At 45.7% G+C, this 18,160-nt stretch overlaps 1 protein-coding gene across 1 annotated transcript in view; it reads left to right on the plus strand.

Annotated features, from left to right (window-relative positions):
- Positions 1-17,950, plus strand: part of dnah3 (dynein axonemal heavy chain 3) — an 82,579-nt gene extending 64,629 nt beyond the window's left edge. Inside the window, 12 exon segments of the mRNA XM_055164754.1 lie at positions 391-589; positions 717-1,230; positions 1,784-3,411; positions 5,069-5,285; positions 6,162-6,406; positions 6,778-6,894; positions 7,612-7,769; positions 9,219-9,386; positions 10,198-10,340; positions 11,663-11,867; positions 13,618-13,755; positions 17,240-17,950. Of these exon segments, the coding sequence (XP_055020729.1) occupies positions 391-589; positions 717-1,230; positions 1,784-3,411; positions 5,069-5,285; positions 6,162-6,406; positions 6,778-6,894; positions 7,612-7,769; positions 9,219-9,386; positions 10,198-10,340; positions 11,663-11,867; positions 13,618-13,755; positions 17,240-17,593 (4,086 nt within the window). The 3' untranslated portion in view covers positions 17,594-17,950.
- The last annotated feature ends 210 nt before the right edge of the window (positions 17,951-18,160 follow it).

Below are 18,160 nucleotides of genomic sequence, written 5' to 3' on the forward strand. Positions count from 1 at the left end.
TTCAGACTGAAGTCGCATGTCAAAAGATCAGATATGTATCGGTTTTAGGAGCACATATCCAAGTGGCCTGGGTCACATTTGAAAAAATCAGATCTGTGTCGTTCAGACTGACATTAAAAGATCAGATACGAGAGCATAGGGGCGAAAAAATTTGATTTGTATCACTTCAGGCTGCATAATTTGACCCTCAGGACTAAAAAGCCTTCTTTATTTGTGAGCGTTAACAGAAGTAGACGTCAGAGTGAAAGAGAAAGTGCTGTAGTAGAACCTGCTTTCAATACACATACATTTTTCATTATAAAATCTAAAACACCAAACATATTCAAAAATATTTCAAATGCCTAAATAAATCATAACATTTAGTTTTCATTTCTCTGCCTTGCCTTCCAGGATGAGTGTGAGGGGGACCTGGCTGAAGCGATGCCCGACCTGGAGGCCGCTCTCTCTGCTCTGGACACTCTGAAACCAGCCGACATCACGGTGGTCAAGTCCATGACCAACCCTCCAGGACCTGTCAAACTGGTGATGGAGTCCATCTGTGTGATGAAGGGCATCAAACCAGAGAGGAAACCAGACCCCAGCGGCTCAGGTGCAGTCAGTGCCCCACACCCTCTGCATGAAAACACACTGGGTTTAGTGCCCTGTACCCTCTGCAGCATGAAAACACACTGGGTTTAGTTCAACTTGAAAACGTTCCACAACTGTGCATGTTGCAGGTAAAATGATTGAGGACTACTGGGGCCCCTCTAAGAAGCTGTTAGGAGATCTGAAGTTCTTGGACAATCTTAAAGCGTATGACAAAGACAACATCCCTGCTGCCTTCATCAAGAAAATCAGAGAAAAGTTCATCGATAACCCCGAGTTCCAACCGGCGGTCATAAAGAACGTGTCTTCAGCGTGTGAGGGTTTGTGTAAGTGGGTGCGTGCCATGGAGGCGTACGAGCGCATGGCGAAGGTGGTGGCCCCTAAGAAGGAGAGGCTGAAGCTGGCGGAGGCAGAGCTGTCCGTGCAGATGGACATGCTGTCTGTGAAGAGAACTGAGCTGAAGACGGTGGAAGACCGACTGCAGCGGCTCAATGATGACCTGCAGGCCATGAACAGGAAGAAGAAAGAGCTGGAGGACAACATCCAACTGTGCTCCGAGAAGCTGGTCAGGGCCGAGAAGCTCATCGGAGGACTGGGAGGGGAGAAGGACAGGTGGACAGAGGCAGCCAGGCTTCTGGGCATCAGGTAACAGAAACTTTGTTACATAAAATGTAAATATATTTGCATCTCAGTAAAATAGTGGTGAACATAAGTGTGTGTTGTGTAAAATGCTTGTGGACGTTATTAGATAATCACAACTATAAGTGGAACATTTGAGAATGTTGGAGAGGCAAGTGCTTTTAGCACAGGTTAGATGGTGCAGTGTTTACACCGGTAGGTTGTTGGTTCATATTTACGGTTCACATTATTGTTCTTGTTTTGTAAGTGGAGTCTTATTTAGCTAATTAGCAGATTCACTCCAGTGTCTGGATTTTGTTACATCATCTGTATATCAGCAGACAGGAGAAGTTTATAGCATTATTTCGGGATCCAATCAAGTCAAGCTCAGTCTGCCAAGATGCTTCTGTTGTAGGGAGCATTACACCTTTCATAATGTAGCTCAACATATAATCAGGGCTTACTTGGTGCAGCGCACAGAGCAAATATTACATCACAATCAGTATTAGATCTGAATAAGCCATGTTTCTTTATTTGTCACTCACGTCTCTGAAATGATCCTGTTTTTCCTCTTGTGCAGATACATTAATCTGACCGGGGACATCCTGTTGTCCTCTGGGACCGTGTCCTACCTGGGGGCCTTCACGGTGGACTACAGGACACAGTGTCAGAAGCAGTGGCACCTTCTCTGTCAGGAGAAGAAGATCCCCTGTTCGGAGGACTTCACCCTGAGCAGCACTCTGGGGAACCAAGTGTCCATCCGTGCCTGGAGTATCGCCGGGCTGCCCGTGGACTCCTTCTCCACCGACAGCGGCATCATCGTCTTTAACTCTCGCCGCTGGCCCCTCATGATCGACCCCCAGGGACAAGCCAACAAATGGATCAAGAACATGGAGAAAGCCAACAAGCTTTCTGTCATCAAACTATCCGACCCAAACTACGTGAGAGTCCTGGAGAACTCTATCCAGTTTGGTACCCCTGTCCTTCTGGAGAACGTCGGTGAAGAACTGGACCCTGTGCTGGAGCCAGTGCTGCTCAAACAGACCTTCAAACAGCAGGGTGTGGAGTACATGAAGATCGGGGAGAACATTGTGGAATACTCCAAAGACTTCCTCTTCTACATGACCACGAGACTCAGGAACCCTCACTACCTCCCCGAAGTGGCCGTCAAAGTGTGCCTCATCAACTTCATGATCACCCCTCAAGGTTTGCAAGACCAGCTCCTAGGACTGGTGGCTGCCAAGGAGAAACCAGAATTGGAGGAGAAGAAGAACCAGCTCATCCTGGAAAGCGCCGCCAACAATAAACAACTGAAAGAGATCGAGGACAAGATCTTACAAGTGCTCTCCTCTTCTGAAGGCAACATTTTAGAAGACGAAACTGCCATCAAAATTTTATCGTCGTCCAAATTATTGTCTGAGAAGATTTCAGAGAAGCAGAAGATCGCCAGCGTGACTGAGACGGAAATTGATCGTACTCGCATGGGCTACAGACCTGTGGCTGTACACTCCTCTATTCTGTTCTTCTGCATATCCGAGCTCGCCAACATCGAACCTATGTACCAGTATTCGCTCACGTGGTTCATTAATCTCTACCTGGTTTCCATCGCTCAAAGCTTAAAAAGTGAGGACGTTATGGAGAGAATCAGGAACATCGTGGATCACTTCACTCTGAGCATCTACAATAACGTCTGCCGATCACTGTTCGAGAAGGATAAGCTGCTTTTCTCCCTGCTCCTTACCGTTGGCATCCTACAGGGCAAAGGTAAAGTGGACGACGGAGTATGGCGCTTTCTGTTGACCGGCGGCATCGCTTTGGACAACCCCCACCCGAACCCCGCGCCCGAATGGCTCTCGGACAAATCCTGGTCAGAAATCGTGCGAGCATCCAAACTCCCGAACCTGAAAGGCCTCCACGAACACGTCCAGAAGAATGTTTTAAGGTGGAAGAAGCTGTATGACTCAGGGAGGCCTCACAAGGAGCAGCTGTCGGAGCCGTGGGACAGCCTGACGCCGATGGACAGGATGGTGGTGATCAGGTGTTTCCGACCGGACAAACTGGTCCCAGCCGTGCAGGACTTTATCGTGAACAACATGGGGCAGGCCTACATTGAACCGCCCACCTTTGACCTGGCAGGGAGCTATAAGGACTCCCACTGCTGCTCCCCGCTCATCTTCGTGCTGTCGCCAGGGTCGGACCCCACGGCAGGTGAGGCTTCAAGAAGAGTTTCATTACAGTGGATCGTGTAAGAGACAGATCATGCCTGAGATCATGACCGAGCTTTTAAACACGGTATAATCACTCATGAACAAAGGTGGGTACAGGAACAAAAAAAGAAAAGAGTAAAAGAACATGATTAGTAAATGGTCACATTTTATACAACTCACCCATTCACACAAACATTCATACATCAATAATTCGTTCATTCGTTTTTCGAAATAAAACCAAAAATAAGAAAACAAATAAACAACTATTTTCTTCATTATTTGTCTCCAAAACTAAAATGGAAAAATAGATTAATTTTTTTTTTTTTTTTCACTTTTTGATTGCGTGTTTAAATGAATAATGAAAAAAACGGATAACAGCCGTTTCAGACAACTTTTACACAACATACAGACTGAACCAGGTCTAAACCAGGTCTAAACCAGGTCTAAACCAGGTCTAAACCAGGACTAAACCAGGACTAAACCAGCACTAAGTGTCAGGACGGGCCAGGAGGTGCGCCCGCGTAGACTGTCGAGTGATCAGGACTGAGACCAGGACCAGACCATGACTGAGACCAGGACCAGACCATGACTGAGACCGGGACCAGACCAGGACCAGACTAGGACTGAGATGGGTTTAGTCTTGTTTTAGTCCTGGGATCAGTCCTGGTCCAGTCCGTATGTGATGCAAAAGTCTGGCATCGCAGTTTAAGTTTCAGAAACGGGTTATCCTTTTTCCATTATTCATTTAAAGACTAAATCGAAAACTGTAAAGACTAATTGTTATTCTTTTTTTTTTCATTTTGGTTTTGGAGACAAATAATGAAGAAAACTGTTGTTTTTTTTTTCGTTGTCTTATTTTTGGTTTTATATTGAACATAGAGAAAAATCCCGCACACTGTCTTACTTGCAAATTGTGAGATTTATTAGGACAAACCGTGCAATGTTTTGGCACTAAACGTTGCACAGACTGAGAGTCTTAAATAGGATATGGCAAACACCCAAGGGTGACAGGTCATAAAGAAACTATCACGCCGGTAAATTGGACTCAAATGCAACACAAGTACTCAGGCAAACAAAGTCTTATTTAAATAACTGACAGTGTCCTATAACAGGAAATGTTAATAATGACAACTCAGACTGAAAATATAACTTTTTTAATATCATAGAATTTATGATATTAAATGTGAACGAAAATATCTTCCAAGACTGGGAATACACTAGTAAAAAAACAGACTGGGAGTAAACTCGGGAACAGGGACAGCAAACAGGGAAACAGAACTGCAGAGGTCACAAACAGAACAGATTCAGGGAATACAGGGTTTTCAGATTTCAGGTTTTCAGGAGCTTGAATGTCTGTCTTAACAGGTCGACAATCTGGCAAAGACTGAGGGAGCAGAGGGAGTATATATAGACTGGGCCTGGGCTGATTACAGAATGAGCGGGAGCTGTAGGGAAAGGAGGGAGATGGCAAAAGGAGGACCGGAACAGACTGAGAAATGGACTGGATTGGGGAAAACAAGTAAACAAAAGGCAGAACTGTGACAGAAACAGTGCACTCAAAACCCCATAATCCAAAAAACGAAGACAATCAACATACAGTGTAATAATAATAATAATAATAACACAGAATCATGTAGAGAAATGTTTTTCTGTGTAAGGTCTGCTGAAGTTCGCGGAGATGGGGGGCAGTAAGACCCAGACCATCTCTCTGGGGCAGGGGCAGGGGCCCATAGCTGCTCAGATGATCGACAGAGCCACCAGGGAGGGCACCTGGGTCGTCCTGCAGAACTGCCACTTGGCCACCAGCTGGATGCCCACCCTGGAGAGGATCTGCGAGGAGACCATCACCCCGGACAACACACACCCCGACTTCAGGTAACGGGACATTTGTCTTTCAGCACAAACCTCAGCCGTACTGTTCTTTTCTACTTCTCTTTTCAGATTGTACAATGTGATGATGTTATAATCATTTCATTAGTCACAAAGTCTGTTAGCTCACTCCAGCCCGATCTGCACATCAACTGTGGACATTTGTCCTTTGGAATGTCACAGGAGACCGCAGACTTAGAGCGAGACTAGACAAACTGTTCTGATCTGTAGAGGAAATTACAGGACACACATCACAATACAACAATAAAGAGCAAAAACAAACCATAATGTGTTTAAATAGAAACTATAGCAGAGGTTGAATAAGGCACAAATGCACAGATGTGTTTAGTGGGATCAAATGAAATAAAATCAATATAAATGTGACTTATTTGACACATATTTTATGTATAAATGTTCAATTAAGTCATTAGTATAGTTATTTTGGGAAATTAATATTATTTTGTACTTATTTTATTAACGATTCATATTTTTTATAATATTATTTTTGGGTACCTTTCATTTGCTTCTTTTGCTGTCTATTATTGGTTATTGTTATTGCTGCAGTAGAGCACATTTGGTCAGCGCACCAGTAGAAAAAGAGTGAACGCACACAGCGAGTACACACGTACATGTGAACAATACGAGCCGTACACTTCCTATGTGTTGGTAAAAAAAGAAAACACATGATGTTAAATCTGTAACCCCACAGCCTCAGAGCGCGGTGAGAACTAAACATGAGGGTGACATAAACTCAGATTTATACGAGAGGTGTGGGGTAAGAAGTGCTCATGTGAAATGGTCATGTGATCAAATGATGTTCTTTTGTGCGTTACATTTTCACATTTTTATTTCTGTGACTCTGATCTTTTTTGCTGAGTGCAGGTTGTGGTTGACCAGTTACCCCTCAGACAAGTTCCCCGTGAGCATTCTTCAGAATGGGCTGAAAATGACCAATGAGCCTCCCAAAGGCATCCGGGCCAACCTGCTGCGCTCCTACCTCAGTGACCCCATCTCAGACCCGGCCTTCTTCTGCAGCTCCCAGAAGCAGCACATCTGGCAGAAGCTCCTGTTCGGCCTCACCTTCTTCCACGCTTTGGTGCAGGAGAGGAGAGCCTTTGGCCCGCTGGGTGAGACACTCCAGACTTCTGATCTTTAATGTGTTCCACTGATTTGCATCAGGAGGGAATCGTCAAAGTTGGTCAGATGAAGACTGGAGCTCGTCAATACTGATAAAAATGTTTTTGATATCGGTCTTCAGATACTAAGTCGGGTCATATTTTTTCAGTCTGTCAGCAGGTCTCTTACAAAATGTGAATAGAGTAAAATTAGACTAAAGTATCTTCACACCTCGCTCAGACTGTCATGGGGCAGAGGCTGTTCTAAACCAAAGTAATGAGCATCTGTGAGATGTTCCTCAGAGCATTGAGCTGGGGTGCTCCAGATTCAGTCTGTTTCCCTCTGTTTTCACCAAAAGTTGATTTTCTAAACTGTTTTTCAGGTTGGAATATTCCGTATGAGTTCAATGAGTCAGACCTGAGGATCAGCATCAGGCAGATCCAGATGTTCCTGGATGAGTACGAGGAGGTTCCTCTGGAGGCTCTCACATACCTCACAGGTACAGCAGTGTGCAGGAGGTCCCTCTGTGTGGCAGGAGCTCCACAGCTCTGTGAATCTCACAGTTGCTTTGTCATGAATGTTCCACAGTGCGGCGTCTCAATGGAGTGAATTCTACAGATAATCTGGAACTGTTTGTTAAAGCGTTGTGTGTCTCAATTTGTGTAACTGAGTTGTGTGTCTGTCTCAGTTTGTGTAGATAATGAGTGTGTCTGTGTCTTAGTTTGTGTCTCAGTTTGTGTAGATCAGGGGTCTCCATCCTGTGGCTCTGGAGTTACCAGTATCTCTCCACACACTTGCAAGTAGCTCACTGAAGAATTTCAGAATTATCATTGTGCCAAATAACAACAATGTGGTTAATTTCTTGCCTGTTACTATTGTACATGTAACATTTTGAAGAACAACTTTGTGCACCAATAAATGGACAGTGGTTTATGTTTTATCAGCATCTAACTGCACCCCAAAGCTCGTCCTCTTACAATCGTCTCTATTTCTTGCGGTCGTTAAAATGAGCAGCTCTCTGGCATTTTTGTTTTTTAAAGGAGCTCACCAAAAAGGATGGAGACACTGTTTGTGTAGATGTTGAGTGTGTGTGTGTGTGTGTATGTATGTGTGTGTGTGTGTATGTGTGTGTGTTTGTGTGTGTGTGTGTGTTTGTGTGTGTGTGTATGTGTGTGTGTGTTTGTGTAGCTGATGTGTGTGTGTGTGTATATTTCAGGTGAGTGTAACTATGGAGGCAGAGTGACAGACGATAAAGACCGGCGCCTCCTGCTCTCGCTGATCTCCATCTTCTACAACAGTGATCTGATCCGGCAGGAGGGATACAGTCTGTGTGAGGGGGGGCTGTACTACATACCTGCTCACGGGCCCTACGAGGTACTACATACTACTACATACTACTCCATACCTGCTCATGAGCTCTACCAGGTGCTGCACCCACTACATACATACATATATAATTTATACAGTGTACAAAGTGGAACTGAATTCTATAAAGGATTATCTCAACTTATTTGAATATGAAACATTCTTTAACGTATTAATGTTAACATATTTTCTTTATTGTCAAAAATAGAATAAATACTACTACAACATAGTGAAACAACACAAGCGTTTGGAGATCCACTGTCCTACAGAGATTTTAGCTTTGGTATTTTATGTTTTTAAACCTTACATTTTGTTAACAAGTCAAAGTGACACCAGAGTTTGCAGCAGAGAGTCTAAAGACAAGGCTCCCTCTGCTGGTGGACTGAAGCTCTTTGGTCATTTGAGTGTTTATCTGAATATTCAGCAGAACAGATGGCACTGAAATGGAAGTCTAGGTCAGTTACAAGCTCTGTTATGAGTCTGATGTTTAGCTTTAAAATGTCTTGGAGAAGCAGAGTGGAGCTCTGGGGCTTTCTCAGTCATAGTAAATAATATTATTTCCAGAAATTTTTATTCTGATTCATTGGCAAATATACAAACAGATGTGATTGTTTCTGTGTTAGTTTGAGTCATTTAAGTGAAAGGAAAACCTATGTCTGTCAAACTGGACTCCACTGAGAAACTGTGTGTGAGAAATGTGCAGTGTGTAAATGACAGTAAATGACTCGACAGGTGGACTCATTTAAAAAGACGAATACTTTAAATATGGTTGTATTTATTTATTTATTAGACTAACACTTTAATACGACCATCACTACACCATCCACACGTGTGTCTCAGTGCGTCTCCAGCACGTTCACAGATACAAGAACAAAACTGTTTAGTGATAATTAGCATAAAATGAATAAAGGAAGTATTAGTTTTTGTTGTTCTGGGGCTGGTTGCTTTGTGACCCAGTTTATCGATCTACAGAGTCGTGATTGAATGACGGTTTCATTATATGGAGTAGTATTCATTCAGGGTTGTTTAAGGATACATGGATATAAAGATGTATGTTGAACCTTTGTATGATGTTTATTGTTTTTTATCTTGTTTTAATGTTGTACAGCACTTTGGTCGGCTTTGGTTGTTGGAAGGTGCTATAGAAATAAAGTTTGACTGATTGATTGATTGAACCTGTCCCGGGACACTGGGTCTGGAGTACACACTGAGCACATCTGCAATCTGTTTTAAAGGGCCTATATTCTAAATACTTTTTGAGCTTTAAAGCATGTTGTATGAATCCTCATCAAAAACAGTAGTGTTTCTTTCACAAGTGTAATGTAGGTTAAGTCTTTTATCATTATTATTTGCTCTGACTGAACAGAAGTCGTGGTTAGAGGCGTTTAAACCCAGTTTGTAGATGTCTTTTATAGATCAGTGCACATAAAAAAACAAACCTTCCTTCTGTTGTTGTAGACGTATGTGGACTACATCCGCAGTCTGCCCATCAGCGCCGAGCCCGGGGTGTTTGGGCTCCACAGTAACGCCGACATCACCAAAGACAACCAGGAAACCAACCAGCTGCTGGAGGGAGTGCTCCTCACTCTGCCACGCCAGTCAGGAGGGGGCGCCAAATCCCCACAGGTCTGTCACCTCTACCCAACAGGTTTCTATCGTTTCAGCACCAAAATCACCACAAACTGTAGATCTGTATGTGTCAGGTTTGGACATTCTGTTGTGCTGCTTTGTTTTTTGGTTTCTATTTTTTTTGTCACTCACACACAGATGTTAAAAAGAGTATATTATCCAAAATTATAATTTTTTAGATCTTTCTGTCATGCTATAACATTGCTCCCTCATCAAAAACATGCTTGAAGAGGATTTAAATGTCATCCATGCATGTTTGGGTAATCTAGCGATCTCTCTGGGGCCTATTCAAACCCCCTACACCATTGGTTGTATGTGTGTGTGTCTGTATGTGTGTGTCTCTGTGCGTGTGTGTGTGTCTCTGTGTGTGTGTGTGTCTCTCTATGTCTGTGTGTGTGTCTGTGTCTCTCTGTGTCTCTGTGTGTGTGTGTGTGTGTGTCTGTGTGTGTGTGTGTGTGTGTCTGTGTGTCTGTGTGTCTCTGTGTGTGTCTGTGTGTCTGTGTGTCTGTGTGTCTGTGTGTCTGTCTCTGTGTGTGTGTGTGTCTGTGTGTCTGTGTGTGTCTCTGTGTGTGTGTCTCTGTCTGTGTGTGTGTGTGTGTGTGTGTGTCGCGTGTGTGTATCTGTGTGTCTGTGTGTGTGTGTGTGTGTGTGCGTGTGTGTATCTGTGTCTGTGTGTGTGTCTGTGTCTCTGTGTGTGTGTCTGTGTGTCTCTGTGTCTCTGTGTGTGTCTGTGTGTCGGGGTGTTTGTGTGTGTCTCTGTGTTTGTGTGTGTCTGTGTGTGTGTGTATCTGTGTGTGTGTGTGGACAGGAGGTGGTGGACGAGCTGGCAGAGGACATTTTGTCTAAGCTGCCCTCAGACTTTGACCTTCAGACGGTGATGGAGAAGTTCCCCGTGGTGTACGAGGAGTCCATGAACACTGTACTGAGACAGGAGGTCATCCGCTTCAACAGGTCCGTCCTAGTCCTCACTTAGACCTGCCCTAGACCTGCTCTAGGCCTGGTTTAGTCCTGGTGTAGTCCTAGTTTAGACCCAGTTTAGTCCTGGTTTAGTCCTGGTTTAGTCCCAGTTTAGTCCCAGTTTAGTTCTCGTTTAGTCCCAGTTAAGACCCAGTTTAGTCTTCGTTTAGTCCCAATTTAGACCCAATTTAGACCCAGTTTAGTCCTGGTTTAGTCCTGGTTTAGTCCTGGTTTAGTCCCAGTTTAGTCCCAGTTTAGTCCTCGTTTAGTCCCAGTTAAGACCCAGTTTAGTCTTCGTTTAGTCCCAATTTAGACCCAATTTAGACCCAGTTTAGTCCTGGTTTAGTCCCAGTTTAGTTCTCGTTTAGTCCCAGTTAAGACCCAGTTTAGTCTTCGTTTAGTCCCAATTTAGACCCAGTTTAGTCCTGGTTTAGTTCCAGTTTAGACCCAGTTTAGTCCCAGTTTAGTCCATGTTTAATTCCAGTTTAGACCTGGTTTAGTCCCGGTTTAGTCCCAGTTAAGTCCCGGTTTAGTCCTGGTTTAGTCCTGGATTACCCAGTTTAGTCCTGGATTATTCACAGTTTAGTCCTGGTTTAGTCCTGGATTATTCCCAGTTTAGTCCTGGTTTAGTCCTGGTTTAGTCCCAGTTTAGTCCCAGTTTAGTTCTCGTTTAGTCCCAGTTAAGACCCAGTTTAGTCTTCGTTTAGTCCCAATTTAGACCCAGTTTAGTCCTGTTTAGTCCTGGTTTAGTTCCAGTTTAGACCCAGTTTAGTCCATGTTTAATTCCAGTTTAGACCTGGTTTAGTCCTGGTTTAGTCCCGGTTTAGTCCCAGTTTAGTCCCGGTTTAGTCCTGGTTTAGTCCTGGATTACCAAGTTTAGTCCTGGATTATTCCCAGTTTAGTCCTGGTTTAGTCCCAGTTTATAATAATAATATAGGTGTTGGTCACCTTTTATAGCCACAGTTGCCCTGGGGCAGACTGACAGAAGCGAGGCTGCCAATCTGCAGCATGGGCCCCTCTGACCACCAACACTTAACACACCACATTCACAGTAGGCAATGCGGGTGAAGTGTCTTGCTTAAGGGCCTCTGCTGCCCCACTGTGGCTCCTGGCGGACGTCACCTGCGTCAAAACGTGTGGCTTTAGTTTTCTGTGTTATTGCAAAAAAATAAATACATTACAATCCCAGTCCTATTCCTTTCAGACTAAATGAAATCCTTTTAATTATGATGAGCTTTTCACATTCTGTTAAACCTGTGAGCTTCTGTTAAACCTGACCTAATGATGTAACGATGCTGTGTGTTTGTGTGCGTCAGGCTCACCAGTGTGGTCCGAGCCAGTCTGCTCAACATGCGGAAGGCTCTGAAGGGGCAGATGGTCATGTCCTCCGAGCTGGAGAGCGTCTTTAACAGCATGCTGGTGGGAAAGGTGCCCTCCATGTGGGCTGCCAAGTCCTACCCCTCCCTCAAACCCATGGGCTCCTACATCACCGACCTGCTGGCCCGCCTGCACTTCCTCCAGGCAAGACTCACTACAGGAACAAGGAAAATCCTTTTTATGTCACGGTGCCTTTAAAACTGTCCCCTGTCTACTTACTTACTTATGGTACTGTGCAGGGGTCATACTATTCCAGTGGTGTCTGAATGTCCTGTGAGTGAAAACCTTCTGCACTCTAAATTTCCCTCAATACATCTTGAAAAGTAGTGCCCATTGACGGTCATTAAACTGGAGTTTACGGAACGTTTTTCATCCAGACGCCAGAGTCACGAGCCCCAAAAGTGGTAAACAGAGTGTCTGAATCTCTGTGAAAGAGTCACTAAACAGTGTTCACCCCAGGCTCACGCCCAGAGTCACAGGAGCCACAAGAGCCACATTTACTCCACAGAGCTGAACTGAAGGCAACTTTATGGAAATGTGGAGCGACATCGCCATAGCAACAGCCACTCAGAGAACAGCTATGACGAGGGTGACAAGGGTGGGAGACAAGGGCGGGAGACGAGGGTGGGAGACAAGCGAGGAAGACGAGGGCGGGAGACGAGCGAGGAAGACGAGGGTGGAAGACGAGTGAGGGCGGAAGACGAGGGCGGGAGACAAGCGAGGAAGACGAGGGTGGAAGACGAGTGAGGGCGGAAGACGAGGGCGGGAGACAAGCGAGGAAGACGAGGGCGGGAGACGAGCGAGGGAGACGAGCGAGGGAGACGAGGGCGGGAGACGAGGGCGGAAGACGAGTGAGGGCGGAAGACGAGGGTGGGAGACGAGCGAGGGAGACGAGCGAGGGAGACGAGTGAGGGCAACAAGGATGGGAGACGAGGGTAGGAGACGAGGGAGGGAGATGAAGGGGGGAGACGAGTGAGGGCGGGAGACAAGCAAGGGAGACGAGGGTGGGAGACAAGCGAGGAAGATGAGGGCGGGAGACGAGCGAGGAAGACGAGGGCGGGAGACGAGTGAGGGCGGAAGACGAGTGAGGGCAGAAGACGAGGGTGGGAGACGAGCGAGGAAGACGAGGGCGGGAGACAAGCGAGGGAGACGAGCGAGGGAGACGAGGGCGGGAGACGAGTGAGGGCAACAAGGATGGGAGACGAGGGTAGGAGACGAGGGAGGGAGATGAAGGGGGGAGACGAGCGAGGGCCGGAGACGAGTGAGGGCCGGAGACAAGCAAGGGAGACGAGGGCGGGAGATGAGCGCGGGAGATGAGGGAGGGCGAGAGACAAGTGAGGTCGGGAGACGAGCTCAGGAGACGAGAGTTGAACACGAGCGAGGGCGAGAAGGGTGGGAGACAAGCGAGGAAGACGAAGGGGGGAGACAAGCAAGGGAGATGAGGGCAGGAGACAAGAGTGGGAGGCCAGCAAGGGGGACGAGGGTGGGGGACAAGGGCAAGAGAGCCCTTTGGACGCTCTTGGTGTGAATGAAACAGGACGATGTAGTGAATGAGAGGACAACAGTAATGAGAGGATAGAGAGCTGTCTCCTGCTTCTGAGTCCGGGATCAGACACTGGGGTGATGGAGCTTTCTCTGTCGCTGCCCCAGACTCTGGAACAAACAGATCTCCTGATATGCCACTATCACAGACTCTGGCCTGTTCAAATCCACACTCAAAACTCATTTATTCAGTCCGGCTTTCACACTCCTTTCAGTGTTTGATGTTTTTATATTGTGTTGATTTTAATGTGAAACATTCTGGTCATCGTGAGTGTTGTAAAGAGCTCTATGAATAAAGTTTGACTGATTGATTTGTTTGCTCCTGCCAGCCTCTCCTCTGTTGTGTTTTCAGGAGTGGATCGATGGAGGTGCCCCCACAGTCTTCTGGCTCTCTGGGTTTTACTTCCCTCAGTCCTTTCTCACCGGAGTGTCCCAGAACTTCGCCCGAAAGTACACCATCCCCATCGACTACATCGGCTTTGAGTTTGAGGTACTGTTCAGTCTGTTTTGGATCGATCTGCTTTGTAGTCCTGTTTTAGAACTAACTGTATTTTTGGTTTCTATATGCTTTAGTCCTTTTTAAGACCTGGTTTAGTCCTTTTTTTGTCCTGGTCTAGTCCTCAGAGTTTCCTGCAGATCTTGTTAAGGCTGAAATCATTTTAACTGAAATTCTTTTGTAAAGTCTCTTAGGGTTTTTTCACACTGCTAGTTCGATTATTTGGTCCGCACCAGGCAATAAAATGGTTATTATGTAGCATTTACACTCCAGTGTGGTCTGCGTTCGAACCAAAATCGGTCCGATTGACGTGCCTCTGTTTCCCGGGAAAACAGCGATACCTCCAGTTATCAATACTGATGTTCCCTGTTAAGACCACGGGACGTCTTCATCTCAAGTGTCACCATGAACTCATAAAACAGCAACATGTAGAACTTTGTACAAACTCACCGTCCTCCGAGCGCGTTGGTCAGATGATCCAGAGGTTCCTCCTCCATGTCCTGGTGTCCTGGCGTGAAAGACCAGAGCGCAGTGGACTGGGTACGTTCCGTCATCTGCGCGCTGGTTCCACGCGGGGAAAGTGAGAATACGCTGTACACCACAGGTCTGGACGGGCTGCTCCGGTCCTCCGCACTCAAGAACCGTGACTGGTTCCGAGGTGGTGCAGCATCCGGACAGAAGCGTGAGTCCAGTTTGGTTGGTTATATGTTCTTCTGAGCATCTGTCATCTGCCCATTTGGTTCTTCCCGGGGAAAGCCCTTCTCAGGTCAAGGCTCCTGACACCGCTCCCCGCTCCAGCTCCTTTGAGCCCGGACAGAACCGGAGCTGCTCCCGCTGGTTCAGGTCTCTGGTTTGGATCTAGTCCGACTGTAGCATTCCTCACACTAGGCTTAAAAGCAGGGACTTTTTGAAGTTGTATCAATTGAATAGGCTATTGCCTAGTGCCATAAAATGATTTGTTTAATTAAAGCCTAAAATAACAAATGCTGTTGCTATGTGAACACGGGGAACACCGGGACTTCTCTGTGCAGGTTCTGAACAGGGGTACACACCCATAATTTTAACTCACTCGTGTTCACACCTTGGTTCTTGCTCTGGTCTTCGTGTATCACGTTCTCTGTATTTGCCATTGTTGGCAAAATAATTTGAAAATGAGTCGCGGTCTGGGGAACAATCTGTTACTGCGCTGGAGTCGTACAGCGCGTCATTACAGGCAGAGGAGACGCGTGTCCTCCCATGATGCATTTGGAATAGTTCGTTTGGACCTACTCTTTATGGTTTTACCCGAGTTTGCATTCACACCAGAGGAACCGCACCAGAGTTTGGTATTTCGTGCAGATTCAAGCGAACCGAGACCTCCTCTTTTTTGAGGTCTTTGTCTGCTTGATTTGGTCCAGGTCCGAGTCCGATTCACGTTTTCACACCAACGAAAACAAACTGAACTAAGAGCTTTTGGTTCGAATGGACCGTTTGGTGCACCAACTACTGTCGGTGTGAAAGCACCCTTATTGTCTTTGTAATATTTAAGCAGCTCTTTTTGCTCAGTGTAGTTTATGTGAATAGAATCTGTTCCACACCTAATTTTTCCAGTTATTTATTGCAATTCAAGCTGTGTAGGTCCAATGAAGAACTTGAAATGTTACAAAAGTAAAATAAAAGAACAAAACACAAGTCCAAGCTCTGCCAAAACTCTCTCAGGAAAAAAGAATGAGATGGTAAAGCTTGAAAACCTGAAGTGTCCAGCAGCACAGTGTCCAGACTTAAACCCATGGAGCTGGTTTAGAATGAACTGGACAGAAGAGTGAAGCAACCTACAAGTGCCACACATTTATGGGAACTTCTGCAACAGACTTGGGAAAAACTTTCTGAACAATATTTAATTTCTATTGTAAAAAGAAAGAGCCAGGAGTGTGTTCAGCTGTTCTATCTGACAAAGATTGACACTTTTATTTCATTAATCAAAAGTTTAGAATATGTTTTGGTCGACAGTAAACAGTAAAAAAATGGAAAAAGTGTGGTGTTCTAAAACCTTTGGTGACAAGTTATCTTAAAATAAACTACCTGTAGACTAGAATTAAAGGTTGTATAGAGGATTTTCCAAGGAACGAGAAATCCAGCGACTGTTTGTCCTTTTTCAAATGTTGCGCATGCGTGAAACCACCCCCCCTCCCCTACAGCTCCCTACGTAGAAACGCCTCCTCCCTACGCCAGAAACAGGTTTGTTTACAGCCGGTGCGCTGCACATGACTTGTAAACAACTAACTACAGTGTTGGTTAGGCAAGACGGAGAAGTGAGGAGCGGGGGGAACAGGTGCGCGGACATTTCGTGCGCGGACGAGAAGTGAGGAGCAGGGAAAAGAGCGGAGCAGGGAGAGAGGAGAGAGGAGCGGTGAGCGGAGATTCCGTGCCCGGAGAAGTGAGGAGCAGGGGGAAGAGCGGATCGGGCAGCGGGGACAGGAGCAGGAAAGGTGTACAGAGAAGAGTGCGCGGAGATTCAGTGCGAATGAACTAGCTACAACACGCAGCAGCAAGCAGGACTCTTTCTTTGCCTTGAAAATTACGTTTTCAGACATAGGATATCGCTTTCGTGTCCTGAAAAACGTTTGTCTAGCTCTTGGAAATAAAGTACGTTTTCATAATAAGCAGAAGTGACCTGTCCAGGAGTAATTTGTGGACCAGTGCGTCAGTCTTTAGACCCTGCGTCTGCTTCAGTCGCGCCATCGCTGGAATGAATCTTCAAGAATCACCTTAGTTTGGCTTCGCTGCTTTTCCCCTTGTCTTCTTCTTTCAGTGACCTCAAAAACGGACTTTCTTTTGTGGCTAACTGCTCCTGGATTCTTGTCGCCATTGCAACAAACTTTGTGCTAACTGCGAGGAAGATATAGGTCAAAAAAAGCCGCTAAGAACTGTTGCGTTGGTGGAGTAAACAGCGTCTGTGCGTCTGTGGACTGCGTGACAGTCGTACGCAAACCACGTACCGGCGGCGCAGGCAAGTCAGTTACGCTAGAAACGTAGGGAGATTGATTGACAGCCTGTCAGCTCACAGATAACGAGGCAGTGTCGTTATCTATTGGCAAATGTTTAGCCCCACCACGTCCAGAGTTGATGAATTTTTATTCTCTTTTTTTTGGTCCTCATAATTACAAGGCTACTGCACCTCTATAATGCTATCATTGACAATTTGAAACAAAAAAAAAAATCCTCCATACAACCTTTAAGCATCAGAACTAGTAAGTAGGGAATAAATCTGAAAACAAGATGAAGAACCTGATTTAAGTTTTAAAATCTTCCAGATCAGAAAAATTTGCAGTGTAGTTTAGTCTTGTTTTTTTCCTGATCTGGCCGTATTTCACATATGTGTTGTGCTCAGTGTGATCTAGTTTTAGTTTTTGTGTCATAACTCCTCCTTATATGTGTTGGACAGTCCCTTCTGTCAGACCTCCTGCTCTTCAGTCTAGAGTCTGTCCTTGTGCTGCAGGTGACCAAAGAGGAGAGCCACGTGAGCCAGAAGCCCGAGGACGGGGCGTACGTGCGCGGCCTGTTCATGGAGGGGGCGCGCTGGGACAGGGAGCGGATGGCGATCGGGGAGTCTTTACCCAAAATCCTCTTCGACGCTCTGCCCGTCATCAAGCTGAAGCCTGGGGAGATGTCCAACTTTGAACACCAGAACATGTACGTGTGCCCAGTGTACAAGACCAGCGCCCGCAGAGGAACCCTGTCCACCACCGGGCACTCCACCAACTACGTCCTGTCCATCGAGCTGCCCTCCGAGCACCCACAGAAACACTGGATCAACCGCGGGGTGGCGTGTCTGTGCCAGCTCGACCACTAGAAACACGTGTACGATTAAAGACGGTCCAAAGAGACGAGAGCACGTCTGCGTTTGTACATGAAAAGACTGAGCGGAGGAAGCAGGGCTGTCAAAAGTGTCTAAAATGAGATGCTAATCCATACTTAAGAGTTTCTAGTTTTGATACTAGTTTGAGCAGGTATCGATACTAAAAAGTCAGATTCACAAACCTTTAGAATGCTTTTACAAATCTTCAGAACGATCTGGAGCTGTATCAGAAGAGCATATAGACTAATATACGCCCATGGACCTGGTTTAGACCTGGTTTAGAACTGGTTTAGACCTGGACCACGATGGAACGTACCTGGACCACTGAAGGATTACACAGATATAAGGACACATGGGAATAGAAAGGAAAATACTATGATTTAATGTTGAAAATCACATTCTGTTGTCTAAAGATAGAGTGTTTGTTATTATTTTTCCTGGTATTGAATTCAATATCGATTCTGTTGCTTAATTAACTGTTTTGGTTCTTTTTAAACACAGTACGGTGGGAGATGTATTTACTGGTGGTGGGACTTGATTAAAACTGGCTTTGTAATTAAT

This window comes from Boleophthalmus pectinirostris, unplaced genomic scaffold, assembly GCF_026225935.1.
Source record: "Boleophthalmus pectinirostris isolate CB_2022bp ecotype Guang Dong unplaced genomic scaffold, ASM2622593v1 HiC_scaffold_7, whole genome shotgun sequence".
Classification (NCBI taxonomy): Eukaryota; Metazoa; Chordata; class Actinopteri; order Gobiiformes; family Gobiidae; genus Boleophthalmus; species Boleophthalmus pectinirostris.